Source organism: Doryrhamphus excisus, chromosome 11 (genome assembly GCF_030265055.1).
Source record: "Doryrhamphus excisus isolate RoL2022-K1 chromosome 11, RoL_Dexc_1.0, whole genome shotgun sequence".
Classification (NCBI taxonomy): Eukaryota; Metazoa; Chordata; class Actinopteri; order Syngnathiformes; family Syngnathidae; genus Doryrhamphus; species Doryrhamphus excisus.
This window is the reverse complement of record NC_080476.1, coordinates 6,742,610-6,763,043: the sequence shown is the minus strand read 5'-3', so window position 1 is coordinate 6,763,043 and position 20,434 is coordinate 6,742,610. Positions and strand designations below refer to the sequence as shown.

The 20,434-nt window shown below is 40.3% G+C and overlaps 2 protein-coding genes across 4 annotated transcripts; one reads left to right on the top strand and one right to left on the bottom strand.

Annotated features, from left to right (window-relative positions):
* Nucleotides 1-230: 230 nt before the first annotated feature.
* On the top strand, nucleotides 231-15,617 carry tm4sf21a (transmembrane 4 L six family member 21a). 2 transcript variants are annotated; one of them, XM_058087016.1, is made up of 5 exons: nucleotides 231-320; nucleotides 1,797-1,873; nucleotides 2,921-2,986; nucleotides 3,506-3,639; nucleotides 15,038-15,617. In XM_058087016.1, exons 2-5 carry the CDS (start codon nucleotides 1,799-1,801, stop codon nucleotides 15,231-15,233), a joined length of 471 nt encoding a protein of 156 aa, XP_057942999.1. In that variant the 5' UTR covers nucleotides 231-320; nucleotides 1,797-1,798; the 3' UTR covers nucleotides 15,234-15,617. The 2 variants fall into 2 exon arrangements, with proteins under 2 accessions (XP_057942999.1, XP_057942998.1); XM_058087015.1 differs by lacking the exon at nucleotides 231-320 and having other exon boundaries at nucleotides 1,496-1,873.
* slc25a15b (solute carrier family 25 member 15b) lies at nucleotides 15,505-20,166 on the bottom strand. 2 transcript variants are annotated; one of them, XM_058087012.1, is made up of 7 exons: nucleotides 19,658-20,166; nucleotides 18,708-18,806; nucleotides 17,852-18,110; nucleotides 17,645-17,782; nucleotides 16,621-16,796; nucleotides 16,397-16,555; nucleotides 15,505-16,321 (listed from the first exon to the last, which is right to left on the bottom strand). In XM_058087012.1, exons 2-7 carry the CDS (start codon nucleotides 18,760-18,762, stop codon nucleotides 16,203-16,205), a joined length of 906 nt encoding a protein of 301 aa, XP_057942995.1. In that variant the 5' UTR covers nucleotides 18,763-18,806; nucleotides 19,658-20,166; the 3' UTR covers nucleotides 15,505-16,202. The 2 variants fall into 2 exon arrangements, with proteins under 2 accessions (XP_057942995.1, XP_057942997.1); XM_058087014.1 differs by lacking the exon at nucleotides 19,658-20,166 and adding an exon at nucleotides 19,025-19,147.
* Nucleotides 20,167-20,434: the final 268 nt, after the last annotated feature.

Sequence of the window (20,434 nt, the reverse complement as noted above, 5' to 3'; positions counted from 1 at the left end):
ATGTTGGTTGGTTAAGCTGCTAGGAATAATGGACGTTGTTGCACAATATGAAGACAGACAGTAGATAAGACGCCATGGACGGAGTTCTGAGACTCCAACATTACGTAACAGTGGGTCGTAAGGTATCACCTGATCTTCAGTCTTCTAGTGTGCATGTGGAAAGTATTTACTGTTACTTGCTTTGACTTTGTTACAAAATGTTTGTGTTATCGTGCGTTCTCAACTCAGGATAGGTTGGATCCAGAATCTGATCCGGAAGTAGAGACTGGACAGTCTGAAGTTTCTCAAGAAAAGAGGTTACTTGAAGACATTTCTCAATGGTAAGTAGCTTTAGCATTTTACCGCCAATACACGTTTTTTGCAGGACTATGTTTAAAAAAACTCGGGTAGAGCTAGTAATTGTGACTATTAGCAACCCCGCTTTCTGTATGTACACTCTATAATGCTACACAGGCGTTTGTTCCATGACTTACACAAAATAGTTAGGACACTGATAAATTGTTACTTACTGCTTGCTCTTCTGACTCTTCAACACTACCAAGGCATCAGGCTTCAGCAAGTTTGTCGGCTAGTCCAGCTGCATACTGGCCCATGTTCACGAAACAGTCCATGCTGTTGACAGATTAAAATTAATTTCTTTTGCTGGTAGGGAATCAGGAACTCCAACCACGTGTGCCTGATGGTGGCATCTTTAGGAATTGTAAACAAATCAGGCTTTCCCTTACTAGCCATTGCTAACAACGTAAACAGAGAAGCAGAGCTTGGGGAAGGGCAGAGAGTGTATCGCTCTGTGACATCACAAAAGAACTGTTTTGCAACACCCTCTGAAACAGAGTGTTTTGAGCCATCTGAAACGTCTTTTGGGGCTCACTTTCAAATACGCAAACCTCATTATCTGAAACTTTGGCATCGTTTAACATGAGAATACAACATTCTAACTACATTTATAGGTCAGAAAAGTGGAAAAAGTCCAACAGATTGTACACAAGTCATTGAATTTTTGTCTATGATCATTCTTCCCTACACATGGAAGACTCACTTTGTGTTGGGCTCTACGATCTACGGGGGCCCCATTTTGCACAAGGGGCCGCATTCGCGACAAATGCGCAAATACACAAACATTGTTATGAGTTAGAAACGTGGTTGCTAGGAAAGTCCTCTTTTTCATTCACAGTAATACCCAACATGTAGAAACATTCTGCATCCATGCTTTATCATCCACAATGGCCGCCCACAAATGTTTTGCATTCAGTCAATGTCAATGACACGTTGTTATACCAACAAACAAGACACTGATTTAGCCAAATAGTGGAAGCTTGAGGCTGAATTTAGCCTAACTTAATATCACCTTGCAGGCCACATGACTCTTGTGAGGTGAATGATTACTTTTTCATGTGCACTCAACAAAGCCAGGATTGTTTGCAATGAGTGAGTCACATTTGCTTCTGCTGCCAATGCCAGACTTTATGTTTGTCCATGTTATCTGCTTGTCATTCCACCTCCCACACCCAAACATCACTCACAGAGTGCAGAAACAAGTGCTACACATTTCCCTCTTAAGGGTCACTCGCTTTCCAAGCAAGGAAGAGGAAGGAGCCACATAAACGTCTTGACCGAGAATTCTCTCCCTGTCGGAGTTGGGATTTTTTTAATTTTTTAAAAACATTTTTAACCAGGACTGATCAATACAGACAACATGTGCACTGGAACATGTTCCCGTTGCATTGCTGTGACTTTGTACCCATTAGCGCTCATATCCATCATCTGTAACATTGTATTGTTCTTTCCTGGTGGAGACATGAAGTATGTTAAAGATGGACATATTACTGAAGAGGTGAAATACATGGGAGGACTCATCGGCGGGGGTGTCATGGTGAGTTGTCTTAACGTGTCTCTCTGAAGGGTGTGACAACATGCTGTTGTGCATACCTTTTCAAACCATATTGGTATGTGTAGGCCTTAAGAAGAATGTATGTACATAGTTATTCATATCACATTATGATACAACATTACAATATGCAGAACTGCACTGCATTTGGCTACATTATTAGTCAAATATTAAGGTAATAAAAGTATGTTGCTAAGCTTATTTAGGGATATAATCCTAATCCTAAAATATAATCCTAATATATTGTATGTATTACTGTATAGTATTTGGTTCTTTCTTGTCTGAGTATATCGATATGGCTCAGCACGATTTTACCTTATTGTTTTTTTATGTTATGTTATTTATTAGTACACAGATTTTTTTCCTAAATATATTGACATTGTTAAATGAATACCTTAGTGACAGTCAATCTAAATTTAGGGACTATATGATAAGTGTATTATTTGTTTTTATTGTTTTTGTCTATAAGTGTTATTTATTTTATTTTTAACTTGTCAGGCCATTATGGATATTTGTATACATTAATATATATTATGATACACTGTATGCTGTGATTGGCTGGTGACCAGTCCAGGGTGTACCCCGCCTCTCGCCCGAAGACAGCTGGGATAGGCTCCAGCATGCCCGCGACTCTCGTGAGGTTAAGCGATAGAAAATGAATGAATGAATGAATGAATACACTGTATTTATATTATTTTGATACATTTAAGTTTTTTTTAGAAATCTAGAAAAATTATTATTTATTTTCAGGAAATTGTATATATTTTTTACAATTAAACACTTTTTTCTATTAAGCCTTGGTTCTTACTACAAGTATTTTATTAAAAGTATAAGTAAAGAAAAATATAACAAGATCTAAAATTAATATTTTTAAGCATGTGACAAATTATCCCTCTGGTAAACCTGCAACCTCCTTCCCATACAGCTTTTTCTCGTACAAAATAGGAATTTATAGAATTTACAGAACAGTATATTTCAGTCATAGTCAAATAAAAACAATATGAATTATGATTTAATATCAATCTGCGCCAGGTGTTGCTGCCTGCACTTTACATCCACCTGACAGGAAAACAAGGATGCTGTGGGAATCGCTGTGGGGTGAGTCTATAATATCAATCATGACAATAATACAGTATATTACACCTCTTATTATTTACCTCTACGACGAGCTCATATAGTCAATCTGTTTTTTGTGTGTTTGCATGCAGTGTTGTTGTTGACATAACATCTGATTTAGCTGCAGTGGGACAAATGCATGTAGTGTGACGCAGATGAATTTCAAGGGAAAATGTGCGGAATGCTGTAAATCAGGGGTGTCCAGAGTGCTGCCTAGGGTTATCTTCGGCCCGCGGCTGTTTTTTTTTATTGGTTTGCGCCACATTCTAAAGATAACATCACTCTTTTGTTTTGGACCATCCCGCATGTCCCCCTGATTTAGATACTATAGAGCACATTTGGGGATGGATGTCAAGGGAAGTTTATAAAAATGGCCATCAGTTCCAGACAGTTGATGCCCTTCGGGAAGGCATGTTGACATGTTCAATGAAATGAATTGTTCAGTCTGTGGCCCATCGTGTGACATGTTCCTGAACTTGGTTTATCTTTTAACCTCCTCAGATGTTCTTATCAATTGCATTTGCTGCAGTGGGCGTGGCCGGGGCCTTGTACAGTTTGAGTGTAGCTGTGCTTGGATTGAAGAACGGTCCCCTTTGTAAAGTCCTCCTGATATGGACAACGCCTTTCAAAGACAGGTAATTCAATTTGTTCTAGGATTGTAGCAATCAGATATATTTTCAGCAGTAATATACACCACAGTGGAAACCTCGCACACACTCAAGAGGGGCCCCAGAAACATCCAAAAATGGCATAAAATGGCAGTGTTTGAGGGCGGTGATTTTTGACAAAAATCATGAGGGGTTAGTGTGTTGTTTTTTTCAGTTTTTTTTACTTGCTCCTAATGCACTTTTCTGGTCAAAAACAAAGTGGAAACCTCACACACACTCAACAGGGGCCTGATAAGCATCCAAAAATGGCATAAAATGGCAGTTTTTGAGGGCGGTGATTTTTGACAAAAATCATAAGGGGTTAGCATGTGTTTTTTCAGTTTTTTTACTTGCTTGTAATGGACTTTTCTGGTCAAAAAAACTCTGGAGACCTCACACACACTCAACAGGGGCCCCAGAAGCATCCAAAAATGGCATAAAATGCCAAAGTTTGAGGGCGGTCATTTTTGACAAAAAACATATGTCGTTTTTTTCATTTTTTTTCAACCTGCTTCTTATGCACTTTTCTGGTCAAAAAAACATTGGAGACCTCACACACACTCAACAGGGGCCCCAGAAGCATCCAAAAATGGCATAAAATGCCAAGAGTTTGAGGGCGGTCATTTTTGACAAAAAACGTATGTCGTTTTTTTCATTTTTTTCAACCCGCTTCTAATGCACTTTTTCTGGTCAAAAAAACATTGGAAACTTCACCACACTCAACAGGGGCCCCAGAAGCATCCAAAATTGGTATAGAAAGCCAGACTTTGAGGGCGGTCATTTTTGACAAAAAACGTAAGGGGTTAGTATGTCGTTTTTTGTCATTTTTTTCAGCTTGCTTCTAATGCACTTTTCTGGTCAAAAACACACTGGAGACCTCACACACACTCAACGGGCCCCCAGAAGCATCCAAACATGGCATAAAATGCCAAGAGTTTGAGGGCTGTCATTTTTGACAAAAATCATAATGGCGTTTTTTTCGGGTTTTTTCAACCTAATTCTAATGCACTTTTCTGGTCAAAAAAACGGGGAAACCTCACACACACTCAACAGGGGCCTCAGAAGCATCCAAAAATGGCATGAAGAGCCAGACTTTGAGGGCGGTCATTTTTTACAAAAAACGTAAGGGGTTAGTATGTCGTTTTTTGTCATTTTTTCAACTTGCTTCTAATGCACCTTTCTGGTCAAAAAAACAGGGGAAACCTCACACACACTCAACAGGGGCCCCAGAAGCATCCAAAAATGGCATAAAATGCCAAAGTTTGAGGGCGGTCATTTTTGACAAAAAACGTAAGGGGTTAGTATGTCGTTTTTTTTTTTGTTTTGTTTTTTTCAACTTGCTTCTAATGCACTTTTCTGGTCAAAAAGACATTGGAAACCTCACACACACTCATCAGGGGTCCCAGAAGCATCCAAAAATGGCATAAAATGCCAGGAGTTTGAAGGTGGTCATTCTTGACAAAAAACGTAAGGGGTTAGTATGCCGTTTTTTTCATTTTTTTCTGCCTGCTTCTAATGCACTTTTCTGGTCAAAAAAACATTGGAAACCTCACACACACTCAACAGGGGCCCCAGAAGCATCCAAAATTGGCATAGAAAGCCAGACTTTGAGGGCGGTCATTTTTGACAGAAAACGTAAGGGGTTAGTATGTCGTTTTTTTGTCATTTTTTCAGCATGCTTCTAATGCACTTTTCTGGTCAAAAACACACTGGAGACCTCACACACACTCAACAGGGGCCCCAGAAGCATCCAAAATTGGCATAGAAAGCCAGACTTTGAGGGCGGTCATTTTTGACAAAAAACGTAAGGGGTTAGTATGTCGTTTTTTGTCATTTTTTCAACTTGCTTCTATTGCACCTTTCTGGTCAAAAAAAAAGGGGAAACCTCACACACACTCAACAGGGGCCCCAGAAGCATCCAAAAATGGCATAAAATGCCAAAGTTTGAGGGCGGTCATTTTTGACAAAAAACGTAAGGGGTTAGTATGTCGTTTTTTGTCATTTTTTCGACTTTCTTTCTAATGCAGTTTTCTGGTCAAAAAAACATTGGAAACCTCACACACACTCAACAGGGGCCCCAGAAGCATCCAAAAATGGCATAAAAAGCCAAAGTTTGAGGGTGGTCATTTTTGCCAAAAAACGTAAGGGGTTAGTATGGCGGTTTTTTTGTTGTTGTTTTTTTTCAACTTGCTTCTAATGTACTTTTCTGATCAAAAAAACGGGGAAACCTCACACACACTCATCAGGGGCCCCAGAAGCATCCAAAAATGGCATGAAAAGCCAGACTCTGAGGGCGGTCATTTTTTACAAAAAACGTAAGGGGTTAGTATGTCGTTTTTTGTCATTTTTTCAACTTGCTTCTAATGCACCTTTCTGGTCAAAAAAACAGGGGAAACCTCACACACACTCAACAGGGGCCCCAGAAGCATCCAAAAATGGCATAAAATGCCAAAGTTTGAGGGCGGTCATTTTTGACAAAAAACGTAAGGGGTTAGTATGTCGTTTTTTTTTTTTGTTTTGTTTTTTTCAACTTGCTTCTAATGCACTTTTCTAGTCAAAAAGACATTGGAAACCTCACACACACTCATCAGGGGCCCCAGAAGCATCCAAAAATGGCATAAAATGCCAAGAGTTTGAAGGTGGTCATTCTTGACAAAAAACGTAAGGGGTTAGTATGCCGTTTTTTTCGTTTTTTTTCAACCTGCTTCTAATGCACTTTTCTGGTCGAAAAAACATTGGAAACCTCACACACACTCAACAGGGGCCCCAGAAGCATCCAAAAATGGCATAGAAAACCAGACTTTGAGGGTGGTCATTTTTGACAAAAAACGTAAGGGGTTAGTATGTCGTTTTTTGTCATTTTTTCAGCTTGCTTCTAATGCACTTTTCTGGTCAAAAACACACTGGAGACCTCACACACACTCAACAGGGGCCCCAGAAGCATCCAAAAATGGCATAAAATGCCAAGAGTTTGAGGGCTGTCATTTTTGACAAAAATCGTAAGGGGTTAGTATGTCGTTTTTTTCGGGTTTTTTCAACCTAATTCTAATGCACTTTTCTGGTCAAAAAAACGGGGAAACCTCACACACACTCAACAGGGGCCCCAGAAGCATCCAAAAATGGCATAAAAAGCCAGACTTTGAGGGTGGTCTTTTTTGACAAAAAACGTAAGGGGTTAGTATGTCGTTTTTTGTCATTTTTTTGACTTTCTTTCTAATGCAGTTTTCTGGTCAGAAAAACATTGGAAACCTCACACACACTCAACAGGGGCCCCAGAAGCATCCAAAAATGGCATAAAAAACCAAAGTTTGAGGGTGGTCCTTTTTGACAAAAAACGTAAGGGGTTAGTATGGCGTTTTTTTTGTTGTTGTTTTTTTTCAACTTGCTTCTAATGTACTTTTCTGATAAAAAAAACGGGGAAACCTCACACACACACTCAACAGGGGCCCCAGAAGCATCCAAAAATGGCATAAAATGCCAAAGTTTGAGGGCGGTCATTTTTGACAAAAAACGTAAGGGGTTAGTATGTCGTTTTTTTTTTTTGTTTTGTTTTTTTCAACTTGCTTCTAATGCACTTTTCTGGTCAAAAAGACATTGGAAACCTCACACACACTCATCAGGGGCCCCAGAAGCATCCAAAAATGGCATAAAATGCCAAGAGTTTGAAGACTTTGAGGGCGGTCATTTTTGACAAAAAACGTAAGGGGTTAGTATGTCGTTTTTTTGTCATTTTTTCAGCTTGCTTCTAATGCACTTTTCTGGTCAAAAACACACTGGAGACCTCACACACACTCAACAGGGGCCCCAGAAGCATCCAAAAATGGCATAAAATGCAAAGAGTTTGAGGGCTGTCATTTTTGACAAAAATCGTAAGGGGTTAGTATGTCGTTTTTTTCGGGTTTTTTCAACCTAATTCTAATGCACTTTTCTGGTCAAAAAACGGGGAAACCTCACACACACTCAACAGGGGCCCCAGAAGCATCCAAAAAAGGCATGAAAAGCCAGACTTTGAGGGCGGTCATTTTTTACAAAAAACGTAAGGGGTTAGTATGTCGTTTTTTGTCATTTTTTCAACTTGCTTCTAATGCACCTTTCTGGTCAAAAAAACAGGGGAAACCTCACACACACTCAACAGGGGCCCCAGAAGCATCCAAAAATGGCATAAAATGCCAAAGTTTGAGGGCGGTCATTTTTGACAAAAAACGTAAGGGGTTAGTATGTGGTTTTTTTTTGTTTTGTTTTTTTCAACTTGCTTCTAATGCACTTTTCTAGTCAAAAAGACATTGGAAACCTCACACACACTCATCAGGGGCCCCAGAAGCATCCAAAAATGGCATAAAAAGCCAGACTTTGAGGGTGGTCATTTTTGATAAAAAACGTAAGGGGTTAGTATGTCGTTTTTTGTCATTTTTTCGACTTTCTTTCTAATGCAGTTTTCTGTTCAAAAAAACATTGGAAACCTCACACACACTCAACAGGGGCCCCAGAAGCATCCAAAAATGGCATAAAAAGCCAAAGTTTGAGGGTGGTCATTTTTGCCAAAAAACGTAAGGGGTTAGTATGGCGTTTTTTTTGTTGTTGTTTTTTTTCAACTTGCTTCTAATGTACTTTTCTGATCAAAAAAACGGGGAAACCTCACACACACACTCAACAGGGGCCCCAGAAGCATCCAAAAATGGCATGAAAAGCCAGACTCTGAGGGCGGTCATTTTTTACAAAAAACGTAAGGGGTTAGTATGTCGTTTTTTGTCATTTTTTCAACTTGCTTCTAATGCACCTTTCTGGTAAAAAAAAAACAGGGGAAACCTCACACACACTCAACAGGGGCCCCAGAAGCATCCAAAAATGGCATAAAATGCCAAGAGTTTGAAGGTGGTCATTCTTGACAAAAAACGTAAGGGGTTAGTATGTCGTTTTTTTTCATTTTTTTCAACCTGCTTCTAATGCACTTTTCTGGTCGAAAAAACATTGGAAACCTCACACACACTCAACAGGGGCCCCAGAAGCATCCAAAAATGGCATAGAAAGCCAGACTTTGAGGGTGGTCATTTTTGACAAAAAACGTAAGGGGTTAGTATGCCGTTTTTTTCATTTTTTTCAACCTGCTTCTAATGCACTTTTCTGGTCAAAAAAACATGGGAAACCTCACACACACTCAACAGGGGCCCCAGAAGCATCCAAAATTGGCATAGAAAGCCAGACTTTGAGGGCGGTCATTTTTGACAAAAAACGTAAGGGGTTAGTATGTCGTTTTTTGTCATTTTTTCAGCTTGCTTCTAATGCACTTTTCTGGTCAAAAACACACTGGAGACCTCACACACACTCAACAGGGGCCCCAGAAGCATCCAAAAATGGCATAAAATGCCAAGAGTTTGAGGGCTGTCATTTTTGACAAAAATCGTAAGGGGTTAGTATGTCGTTTTTTTCGGGTTTTTTCAACCTAATTCTAATGCACTTTTCTGGTCAAAAAAACGGGGAAACCTCACACACACTCAACAGGGGCCCCAGAAGCATCCAAAAATGGCATAAAAAGCCAGACTTTGAGGGTGGTCATTTTTGACAAAAAACGTAAGGGGTTAGTATGCCGTTTTTTTCATTTTTTCAACCTGCTTCTAATGCACTTTTCTGGTCGAAAAAACATTGGAAACCTCACACACACTCAACAGGGGCCCCAGAAGCATCCAAAAATGGCATAAAAAGCCAAAGTTTGAGGGTGGTCATTTTTGCCAAAAAACGTAAGGGGTTAGTATGGCGTTTTTTGTTGTTGTTGTTTTTTTTCAACTTGCTTCTAATGTACTTTTCTGATCAAAAAAACGGGGAAACCTCACACACACACTCAACAGGGGCCCCAGAAGCATCCAAAAATGGCATAAAATGCCGAAGTTTGAGGGCGGTCATTTTTGACAAAAAACGTAAGGGGTTAGTATGTCGTTTTTTTTTTTTTGTTTTGTTTTTTTCAACTTGCTTCTAATGCACTTTTCTGGTCAAAAAGACATTGGAAACCTCACACACACTCATCAGGGGCCCCAGAAGCATCCAAAAATGGCATAAAATGCCAAGAGTTTGAAGACTTTGAGGGCGGTCATTTTTGACAAAAAACGTAAGGGGTTAGTATGTCGTTTTTTTGTCATTTTTTCAGCTTGCTTCTAATGCACTTTTCTGGTCAAAAACACACTGGAGACCTCACACACACTCAACAGGGGCCCCAGAAGCATCCAAAAATGGCATAAAATGCAAAGAGTTTGAGGGCTGTCATTTTTGACAAAAATCGTAAGGGGTTCGTATGTCGTTTTTTTCGGGTTTTTTCAACCTAATTCTAATGCACTTTTCTGGTCAAAAAACGGGGAAACCTCACACACACTCAACAGGGGCCCCAGAAGCATCCAAAAAAGGCATGAAAAGCCAGACTTTGAGGGCGGTCATTTTTTACAAAAAACGTAAGGGGTTAGTATGTCGTTTTTTGTCATTTTTTCAACTTGCTTCTAATGCACCTTTCTGGTCAAAAAAACAGGGGAAACCTCACACACACTCAACAGGGGCCCCAGAAGCATCCAAAAATGGCATAAAATGCCAAAGTTTGAGGGCGGTCATTTTTGACAAAAAACGTAAGGGGTTAGTATGTCGTTTTTTTTTGTTTTGTTTTTTTCAACTTGCTTCTAATGCACTTTTCTAGTCAAAAAGACATTGGAAACCTCACACACACTCATCAGGGGCCCCAGAAGCATCCAAAAATGGCATAAAAAGCCAGACTTTGAGGGTGGTAATTTTTGCCAAAAAACGTAAGGGGTTAGTATGGCGGTTTTTTTGTTGTTGTTTTTTTTCAACTTGCTTCTAATGTACTTTTCTGATCGAAAAAACGGGGAAACCTCACACACACTCAACAGGGGCCCCAGAAGCATCCAAAAATGGCATGAAAAGCCAGACTCTGAGGGCGGTCATTTTTTACAAAAAACGTAAGGGGTTAGTATGTCGTTTTTTGTCATTTTTTCAACTTGCTTCTAATGCACCTTTCTGGTCAAAAAAACAGGGAAACCTCACACACACTCAACAGGGGCCCCAGAAGCATCCAAAAATGGCATAAAATGCCAAAGTTTGAGGGCGGTCATTTTTGACAAAAAACGTAAGGGGTTAGTATGTCGTTTTTTTTTTGTTTTGTTTTTTTCAACTTGCTTCTAATGCACTTTTCTAGTCAAAAAGACATTGGAAACCTCACACACACTCATCAGGGGCCCCAGAAGCATCCAAAAATGGCATAAAATGCCAAGAGTTTGAAGGTGGTCATTCTTGACAAAAAATGTAAGGGGTTAGTATGCCGTTTTTTTCATTTTTCAACCTGCTTCTAATGCACTTTTCTGGTCGAAAAAACATTGGAAACCTCACACACACTCAACAGGGGCCCCAGAAGCATCCAAAAATGGCATAGAAAGCCAGACTTTGAGGGTGGTCATTTTTGACAAAAAGCGTAAGGGGTTAGTATGGCGGTTTTTTTGTTGTTGTTTTTTTTCAACTTGCTTCTAATGTACTTTTCTGATAAAAAAAAACAAGGGAAACCTCACACACTCAACAGGGGCCCCAGAAGCATCCAAAAATGGCATAAAATGCCAAGAGTTTGAGGGTGGTCATTCTTGACAAAAAACGTAAGGGGTTAGTATGTCGTTTTTTTCGGGTTTTTTCCAACCTAATTCTAATGCACTTTTCTGGTCAAAAAAACGGGGAAACCTCACACACACTCAACAGGGGCCCCAGAAGCATCCAAAAATGGCATAAAAAGCCAAAGTTTGAGGGTGGTCATTTTTGCCAAAAAACGTAAGGGGTTAGTATGGTGTTTTTTTTGTTGTTGTTTTTTTTCAACTTGCTTCTAATGTACTTTTCTGATCAAAAAAACGGGGAAACCTCACACACACACTCAACAGGGGCCCCAGAAGCATCCAAAAATGGCATGAAAAGCCAGACTCTGAGGGCGGTCATTTTTTACAAAAAACGTAAGGGGTTAGTATGTCGTTTTTTGTCATTTTTTCAACTTGCTTCTAATGCACCTTTCTGGTAAAAAAAAAACAGGGGAAACCTCACACACACTCAACAGGGGCCCCAGAAGCATCCAAAAATGGCATAAAATGCTAAAGTTTGAGGGCGGTCATTTTGACAAAAAACGTAAGGGGTTAGTATGTCGTTTTTTTTTTGTTTAGTTTTTTTCAACTTGCTTCTAATGCACTTTTCTAGTCAAAAAGACATTGGAAACCTCACACACACTCAACAGGGGCCCCAGAAGCATCCAAAAATGGCATAAAAAGCCAAAGTTTGAGGGTGGTCATTTTTGCCAAAAAACGTAAGGGGTTAGTATGGCGTTTTTTTTGTTGTTGTTTTTTTTCAACTTGCTTCTAATGTACTTTTCTGATCGAAAAAACGGGGAAACCTCACACACACTCAACAGGGGCCCCAGAAGCATCCAAAAATGGCATGAAAAGCCAGACTCTGAGGGCGGTCATTTTTTACAAAAAATGTAAGGGGTTAGTATGTCGTTTTTTGTCATTTTTTCAACTTGCTTCTAATGCACCTTTCTGGTCAAAAAAACAGGGGAAACCTCACACACACTCAACAGGGGCCCCAGAAGCATCCAAAAATGGCATAAAATGCCAAAGTTTGAGGGCGGTCATTTTTGACAAAAAACGTAAGGGGTTAGTATGTCGTTTTTTTTTTGTTTTGTTTTTTTCAACTTGCTTCTAATGCACTTTTCTAGTCAAAAAGACATTGGAAACCTCACACACACTCATCAGGGGCCCCAGAAGCATCCAAAAATGGCATAAAATGCCAAGAGTTTGAAGGTGGTCATTCTTGACAAAAAACGTAAGGGGTTAGTATGTCGTTTTTTTCAGGTTTTTTCAACCTAATTCTAATGCACTTTTCTGGTCAAAAAAACGGGGAAACCTCACACACACTCAACAGGGGCCCCAGAAGCATCCAAAAATGGCATAAAAAGCCAGACTTTGAGGGTGGTCATTTTTGATAAAAAACGTAAGGGGTTAGTATGTCGTTTTTTGTCATTTTTTCGACTTTCTTTCTAATGCAGTTTTCTGTTCAAAAAAACATTGGAAACCTCACACACACTCAACAGGGGCCCCAGAAGCATCCAAAAATGGCATAAAGAGCCAAAGTTTGAGGGTGGTCATTTTTGCCAAAAAACGTAATGGGTTAGTATGTTGTTTTTCTCGGGTTTTTTCAACCTGCTTCTAATGCACTTTTCTGGTCAAAAAAACGGGGAAACCTCACACACACTCAACAGGGGCCCCAGAAGCATCCAAAAATGGCATGAAAAGCCAGACTTTGAGGGCGGTCATTTTTTACAAAAAATGTAAGGGGTTAGTATGTCGTTTTTTGTCATTTTTTCAACTTGCTTCTAATGCACTTTTCTGGTAAAAAAAATAATAAAACAGGAAAACCTCACACAAACTCAACAGGGTCCCCAGACGCATCCAAAAATGGAATAAAATGGCAGTTTTTGAGGGCGGTCATTTTTGACAAAAATCATAAGGGGTTAGCATGTCATTTTTTTGTGTTTTTTCAACTTGCTTCTAATGCATTTTTCTGGTCAAAAACACAGTGAAAACCTCACACACACTCAACAGGGGCCCCAGAAGCATCCAAAAATGGTATAAAAATGCAATGTTTGAGGGTGGTGATTTTTGAAAAAAATCATAAGGGGTTAGCATGTCATTTTTTTCAAGTTTTTTTTAACTTGCTTTTAATGCACTTTTCTGGCCAAAAACACAGTGGAAACCTCACACACACTCAACAGGGGCCCCAGTAGCATCCAAAAATGGCATAAAATGTCAGTTTTTGAGGGCGGGGATTTTTGACAAAAATCATGAGGGGTTAGCATGTCCTTATTTTCTGTTTCATTCAACTTGCTTCTAATGCACTTTCCTGGTCAAAAACACTGTGGAAACCTCACACACACTCAACAAGGGCCCCAGTAGCATCCAAAAATGGCATAAAATCGCAGTTTTTGAGGGCGGGGATTTTTAACAAAATTCACAAGAGGTTTGCATGTCGTTTTTTTTTTTTTCATTCAACTTCCTTCTAATGCCTTTTTCTGGTCAAAATCACAGTGGAAACCTCACACACACTCAACAGGGGCCCCAGAAGCATCCAAAAATGGCATAAAATGGCAGTTTTTGAGGGCGGTGATTTTTGACAAAAATCATAAGGGGTTAGTATGCTGTATATTTTTATATACTATTATTATTACTATTGTATATTATAGAATACAACAGGGCTCGACAATAACGTTGTACCGATGGCCCGGGGCAAGTTAAAACAAAATTGGATTCAAGTAAATCCAATCATTAATATTCCCGTCGGGCAAGTGCACTTTAGCATGCCGTACTGCCAAGAGTTTTTTTAAAGCGGTTCTTGTTGGGTGTTGGTAAAACACGGACTGCGTAATTCCGGTGGTAATTTGCAAACCAATCCTTGCAAATCTTGAAATGGACCAATCAGAATCGTTTATTTAGACCGCGGTCCGTAATCCACAATCCGCGTTTTACCCACACCCGTTCTTGTTCGCGATCAACCAATCAGCGATCGTTTTACTAGGAAAACATCTATCATGGCGTCCCTGCCAACATCGTCTAATTCTTCAACAACTTCTGAAGGAAAAAACACCAAAAAGTGATGAAACAGTGCCTCCTAAACAAGTATTTTATTAGCGGGAGCAAATCAAATGATGGCAAAGGTGAGTGAATCACATTGCTGTGACAATTTGAAGTGGTCACAATGAAACACCACCGATTAGATCCAATACCAAGTGCTGATTTTGCACAAGCTACAAAACCTAGCTGTTTCATTTCTCTGTGTATTTTTCTCACCTTTGCTTCACAAATTATTGTTTGACCATTGAGCATTTTTTTCTGGATTAAAAACACTTTACTAGTACACAAATGTGTCAAATGTTTCATTGTGGTGCACAACTTATAAATATCACTGCTTACTACGACTACCATGTGTAAGGTAGCATGGCTTGCCATGTTAACATACATCTCCACAAATTTTCAGACATTCCTCCAAATACAATGCATCAGTACTATTATCTGATGAATTATCAGCATATATTGATATATGATATCATTATGGCAGTCTTTTCATTTTACATGGGGCAAGTTCGGGCAAGTAGTTCTCACCTTAAGGATTCCCCATGGGCAAGTAATTTTTGTTTTTAACGTAGAGCCCTGTACAATAATGTAAAAATGAAGTACAAATTACATATATAATAAAATATATAATTCTGAAAAATACAATTTGTACTATACACATTTGCTGGGGCCTGCTGTATTTTCATAAATGTCAATATGATACATTTTCCACTAATATAACTCTCCTCTGTGCCCAGTGATCTGAATTACCTGACTGAGGACAAATGGTGGGGGAAATGCACAGAGCCTAAGAACATTGTTCAGTTCAACGCTGGACTGTTTGGTACCCTGTTGGCCTGCAGCTGTCTGCAGCTGGTTCTCTGTGCCATCCAGATGATCAATGGTCTCTTTGGCTGCCTGTGTGGAACCTGCAGCCGCAAAACAGTCATCTAGAAAACTCCACGCTGACAGAGGACACCTTGCTTTTACTACCCTATGCATTGCCTGATGTCTCTGGCGCTGGTGGCCTCCGTGCGCCCTCTGTTGGCAAGCTGCTGCAGTTGCATAAAAGGAGCTGCAACTTGACACATTTTATGTAAATTTCACCAGATGTCTCACTAACGCAAAAATGTAAATTTCTAGTATCACTAATTCACTTTAATTCATACTTCCATGAATGGCATAGCAGTTTTACACAAAACCACACATGACAACAAGCTTTACAGAGAAAAGTTTAATATGAATTTCCAAACTACAATATCAAGGTTGTTATATATACTGTACACAACTACTTTTAGTGTTCAACTGTTGGTGTTATGTTAATAAACAGATTTATCGTAAAAAGGTGTGCCGTACTTCAAAACAGCGGAACAACCCTGCACACTACCACACAGACACAATAAAAGGCAAGCCTTGTGCTGGGCAATAGCGGGGACTTCACAATAGGAGTGGCTGGGATGAAAACAGCAGACAGAAGACAAACAATTGAGATAGTAAGTTGCAATGGAGTGCTTCAGCTGAGTTAAGATATTTGGCATATAAGAACACAGTATCACCGTTATTGAAATCTAGAGCATCCATCAGTCTGTTTAATAATAACTCGGAAATGTTATGACACTCGATCTGAAACCAAATGAACTGTCGACTAAAAAGTTTTTAGTGCTGCATCAGAGCAGTGAACACTTTTAGTGTAAAACATGTGCATTAAAAAGGAGTACTTGATGTACTTTATGTATACAGTATATAATATCTGTGCTTTTTGTCACTGAGGTAGGCGAAATTGGAGTGTTGACAATTCCACATCAAATAGATATAGATATAATAATACCATGATTTAAAATATGTAAACACTATGTTTCAAAGTTCAAAAGAAATGCAGATCCCCTGCTGCTCCTTCACAGCTTGTTTAAAAATATGCATAATTCACTCAAACTGCTTCATCATGACCTTGCGGCTGGCCTCGTAGCCCAGGAAGAGCGCTCCGTTAGCAGGAAAGGTGCGGACCATGGTGGGGGTGAGGCCGGAGTAGAGCGCTCTCAAACCTAAAAACAGGAAACAAAAGAACTGAGACGCAGTAGACCACAAATACATCCGTGAAGATGGGGCAGCTACCGTACCTTCGGTGCGTGCGATGGTCATGAAGGTTTTGAAAAATCCAGCCTGTTTGCCGGTCATGGACATGACCTGGATGCGGGACTTGACACAGTCCATCGGGTAGACCACCAGCCAAAGGCATGCCCCTCCAAAACCACCGCTGAAAACAACCGGAGCCACACCTACACAGCAAAAACACAGAAAACATCAGCGTTGGGCTTTCATGATTACTTCCCATAATACTCACCTATGTCGTCTTTGTCACACTTCATGTAGTCTGCAAAACCGCTACGGCAGAGCTCGTAGGCACCAAAGAAGCAGAAGTAGCCAGGGACCTCTCGTGCAATGGTTGTGGTCAAACCCTGAAAGAAGCCCTGCGGCCCCTCATTCTTCATGATGGACTTTACCACCGACCACACTGAGCTTCAGAGAGAGGACACAGAGATACCGATCAGCCTTGTTTCCGGCATGTGGACTACAGTTTGGACCAGTAAATCCTAATGGAGCTTAGCTTTCCAGCTCAATAGTGTGACATCATGCCAATGCAACAGAGTGGAAGCCGCCGGTGAAGTCAACAAAGAAGAGGAACACAGCAAAGTAAGCAAATGACACCAATGTTTGGGATGCTGTGGATCCGTGGTTAATCGCGATTAATTAGTTCCAGACCCGACTGTGGTAGTGAATTGGATTCAATATAAAACAGAATATGTTTGTAGTTAAGAGCACAGAAAAACAGTTTGACTTTGTAAATATGTTCTTCACTATCATAAGAGTGTAGTCCCCTTTACACACCTATTTGTTTACAATACATTACGCAACTTTAATGCACAACCTAAGAATCACTGCAAGGACACAAGGGCACTATTTAGCCTCCAATTTATTTCAAAAACAATGGGGAAGAAGTACAAAGTAAAAAAAATAATTACCACTTCCACACAGAATGGAAGGAGAACTGTCAGACATGCCATAGCTGACTTTGTGCAGTGTTAAGGTAATCTAATCTAAGGTACTGCAGTGTCTCATCAATGTAACATTACTGACGTCTGGTGACCAGAATACTACATAAGACTTGAATATTTTTGAAAAAATATACAAAAAAAAAAAAATAGACACACCAGATGACCGACTAGTTCCCAATAACGCAGATTTTGGAGTGGCCTTTAATTTAGGCCAAACTCGGGAAAATGCAAAAAAAAAAAAGTCAATCAATAATGCATACTGTACTGGTGGCTTAAATGGCGACTGGAAATAAAAACTGGAAGACCACATACTTTTGACTCCTTGCAATCTTGCCTGAGACCTCCATCTCATACATGGCTTGTAGTCGACATTTGACCAGCTCCGTGGGGCAGAGAACCAGCGAAGAGAAGATGGATGCCACTGAGCCGGCACACGCCTTCTGCACATCACTACCGAGCAAAGAAGGAACCGACTGAGAGATCGCCCCACGTGTTCTCACAGTTCTCACATCCTCCTACCTGAGCACGGCGTCACTGTGCAGCCCCGCCGTGAAGCGGATGACCTGCTGGCAGAAGCCGTAGCTCATGAAGAGCACAGAGTTCTCAGCGATGTTGGCCATCAGAGCTGGCGAGGTTCCCTGGTAGAGGCCCCTTATACCAACTTGTTTGTAGGTAGATGTGATGCAGTGGATGAAGCCTCGATAGAGTGTGGGAAAGGTCTGCATCTTGACCTTGGCGGTGTCTAGAGGTTGACCACTGAAGACACACGCAGCCCCCCCTTGGAAGAAAAAATCCAAACAGTCAGGTTTAACTAATATAAATCCATGTTACTAAAACTATATGAATGGAAAATGTATTAAAGTATAGTTGACAGGGCTACCCCTCTCTACTTGGACCATGTGTAAGGGGGTGCATTCTTGGCAAATGCACAAAGGATGTCCTGACCACTCAGCCCCTGGTGGTATAGCTGCTGCCTTTTAAAGCTATAACAGACTCCATTCAGGAGAACTGTGCAAGATTGTGGTGAATCCGGGGTGTGTGTCTCTGTCGCTAAAGTGCACAACCGGGGAAGGGCAATCAACTGAGGAGCATATTCAGTGTACACGAGTGGGCAAATGAGCCAGAAAACTGAAGCAGACAGATGTCTACAGCCATTAGGGCCATACTTTAAGACATAATCAATATTTGCTCAGATTTAACCTGAAAGTGACCACGCTCTTTAAACAAATTTGGCAGTCAGCACCTAAAACACCTGAACAACACTCATCAACCAGCCTCATATTGGATCTCATTAGATTGTGGAAGTGGTGTATAATGTTTTTTGCCAGTTGTTGGATACTGTAATGTATTTTCATGACTTTGGCAGCATGGTTACCTATAGCTCCAGCAGAGAGGTCAATGATGGCTTGGACCACCGGGTGAGGTGCCATCGTGTCCAAAATGGTCAGAAGAGTTCTCTCTTTCTGTCAGACACCTGTCAAACATATATTTATTATGTCAAGTCAGTGTTGTTTAATTGGTGCGGGACGCCAGCCAATCGCAAGACACATATAGACAACCATTCACATTCATACCTATGGACAATTTGGAGTCCCCGGACAAAACCCACACACGCAAACTACACACAGAGATGCCAAGAGGAGATTCGAGTCCAGGTCGGGAAGACCACTTCCACACATGTTAACCACTCACCGTGCTACCACATTGACGAACCAAGCTAAAATATTTTTGGCACTAATAAATATAAGCAGTGCAAGGGGCACATTATGGGCAAATGCACAAAGGATGCGTATCACTGCCATGAAGCACAGAACATCACAAGTAATCTGCTACAACGATAAGCAGCATGCAGCAGAATAAGCGAATAAATAAAATGGCACACTTCACCCACTCACCTGTCAGTCAATTGTGGTGTAATGATACAGCTGCTGCCTTTTAAGGCAATTTATTCAACACGTTGTTTACCACATATTGGTATGTATTATGGCATTACTCTAAACTATCTTAATAGCCAATGAAAGCCTCTTGTGTTCTCATTTTAAATCCAGTGTTGCACTTTTACTAATATTAAGAAAAATGCTCCACGAGATGGAGGTAAAGTTTCAACTTAGTACACATACTGAAATAGTTAGGTGTACTCAAAGGGATTTATTAGATGCATGCACACAAATCACAACTTCTTTTTGGGTCGCAGCACGCCGGCATTCTGCCAATTAGTGAACCAAACGCGATAAAAAGTGGACGTTTCGTGTGATGACACACGCAATAAAGTCAATGTAAAGAGCAAGATAGAAAAACATGAAATGATACATCCGAGTGACATACCTTAAAGGGGAAGTAGCACTTCACTCCAAGTGACCTCAGAGGTGAAATGCCCGATGTTCACCCGGTGAGCTGCTAGCTACAGCTAACCTGGAGCATGCTAACGTACACCAGCAGTCCACACATCGTTATCTCAACTGTTATCTCTTTTGCAACATCATCTCCCTCTCCTAGCGTGCCGCCTTCAAGTCAATGCATGAATGAATGATAACCGTGCAGAGACTATTAATAATACGGTACGTATTGCAACACATCTGCGAGTGGAAAGCTGTTAAGAGGTCCCACTCTGCGCCACCTTCCAGGTACCGGGATAGTTTCCTCTACACTCCATTTGGACGCAACGTGCTGTCTAAATATGGTAGGACTTCCATACAAAATATAATTATATTTTCATAAAGTCAAATTTAGTTAAATAAAATTCTCAACATTAGATTTTAACATTAGTAAATACGTTACAATAAGTACACTAGTCGTGTTGGGGTTTTTTGCCTCTTTGTGCGGACGTCATGTGCATGACAACTTCCGGTTCGCCGTCTCACCAGTCGGCAATAATAATCCTCTAGCTCCACCTGCTGGCTACTTTGTGAAACCTGATGTCAGTGAGTTTGTAATAATACATTTTCGTGTTATGTTAATGAGGGCATTTATCATTTTATAAATAATAAAAAAAATAATGTATAAGATTTAACTAATGTAAAAGATTAAATTTGTGAATCTGTGGGTGGGGACAAAAAGATATTCAAACACGAGTAGCAAAGTTCAACCCGTACACTTTTTTCC

What these genes read in the sequence shown, in the direction of transcription:
- tm4sf21a (XM_058087015.1), top strand. Translation starts at nt 1,697, where the DNA reads ATGTGCACTGGAACATGTTCCCGTTGCATTGCTGTGACTTTGTACCCA. An exon ending in TCATCGGCGGGGGTGTCATG is followed by an intron (nt 1,874 to 2,920) that starts GTGAGTTGTCTT and finishes AATCTGCGCCAG; the next exon opens with GTGTTGCTGCCTGCACTTTA. An exon ending in ACAACGCCTTTCAAAGACAG is followed by an intron (nt 3,640 to 15,037) that starts GTAATTCAATTT and finishes CTCTGTGCCCAG; the next exon opens with TGATCTGAATTACCTGACTG.
- slc25a15b (XM_058087012.1), bottom strand. Translation starts at nt 18,762, where the DNA reads ATGGCACCTCACCCGGTGGTCCAAGCCATCATTGACCTCTCTGCTGGA. An exon ending in CACAGTGACGCCGTGCTCAG is followed by an intron (nt 17,783 to 17,851) that starts GTAGGAGGATGT and finishes TTTGCTCGGTAG; the next exon opens with TGATGTGCAGAAGGCGTGTG. An exon ending in AAGATTGCAAGGAGTCAAAA is followed by an intron (nt 16,797 to 17,644) that starts GTATGTGGTCTT and finishes CTCTCTCTGAAG; the next exon opens with CTCAGTGTGGTCGGTGGTAA.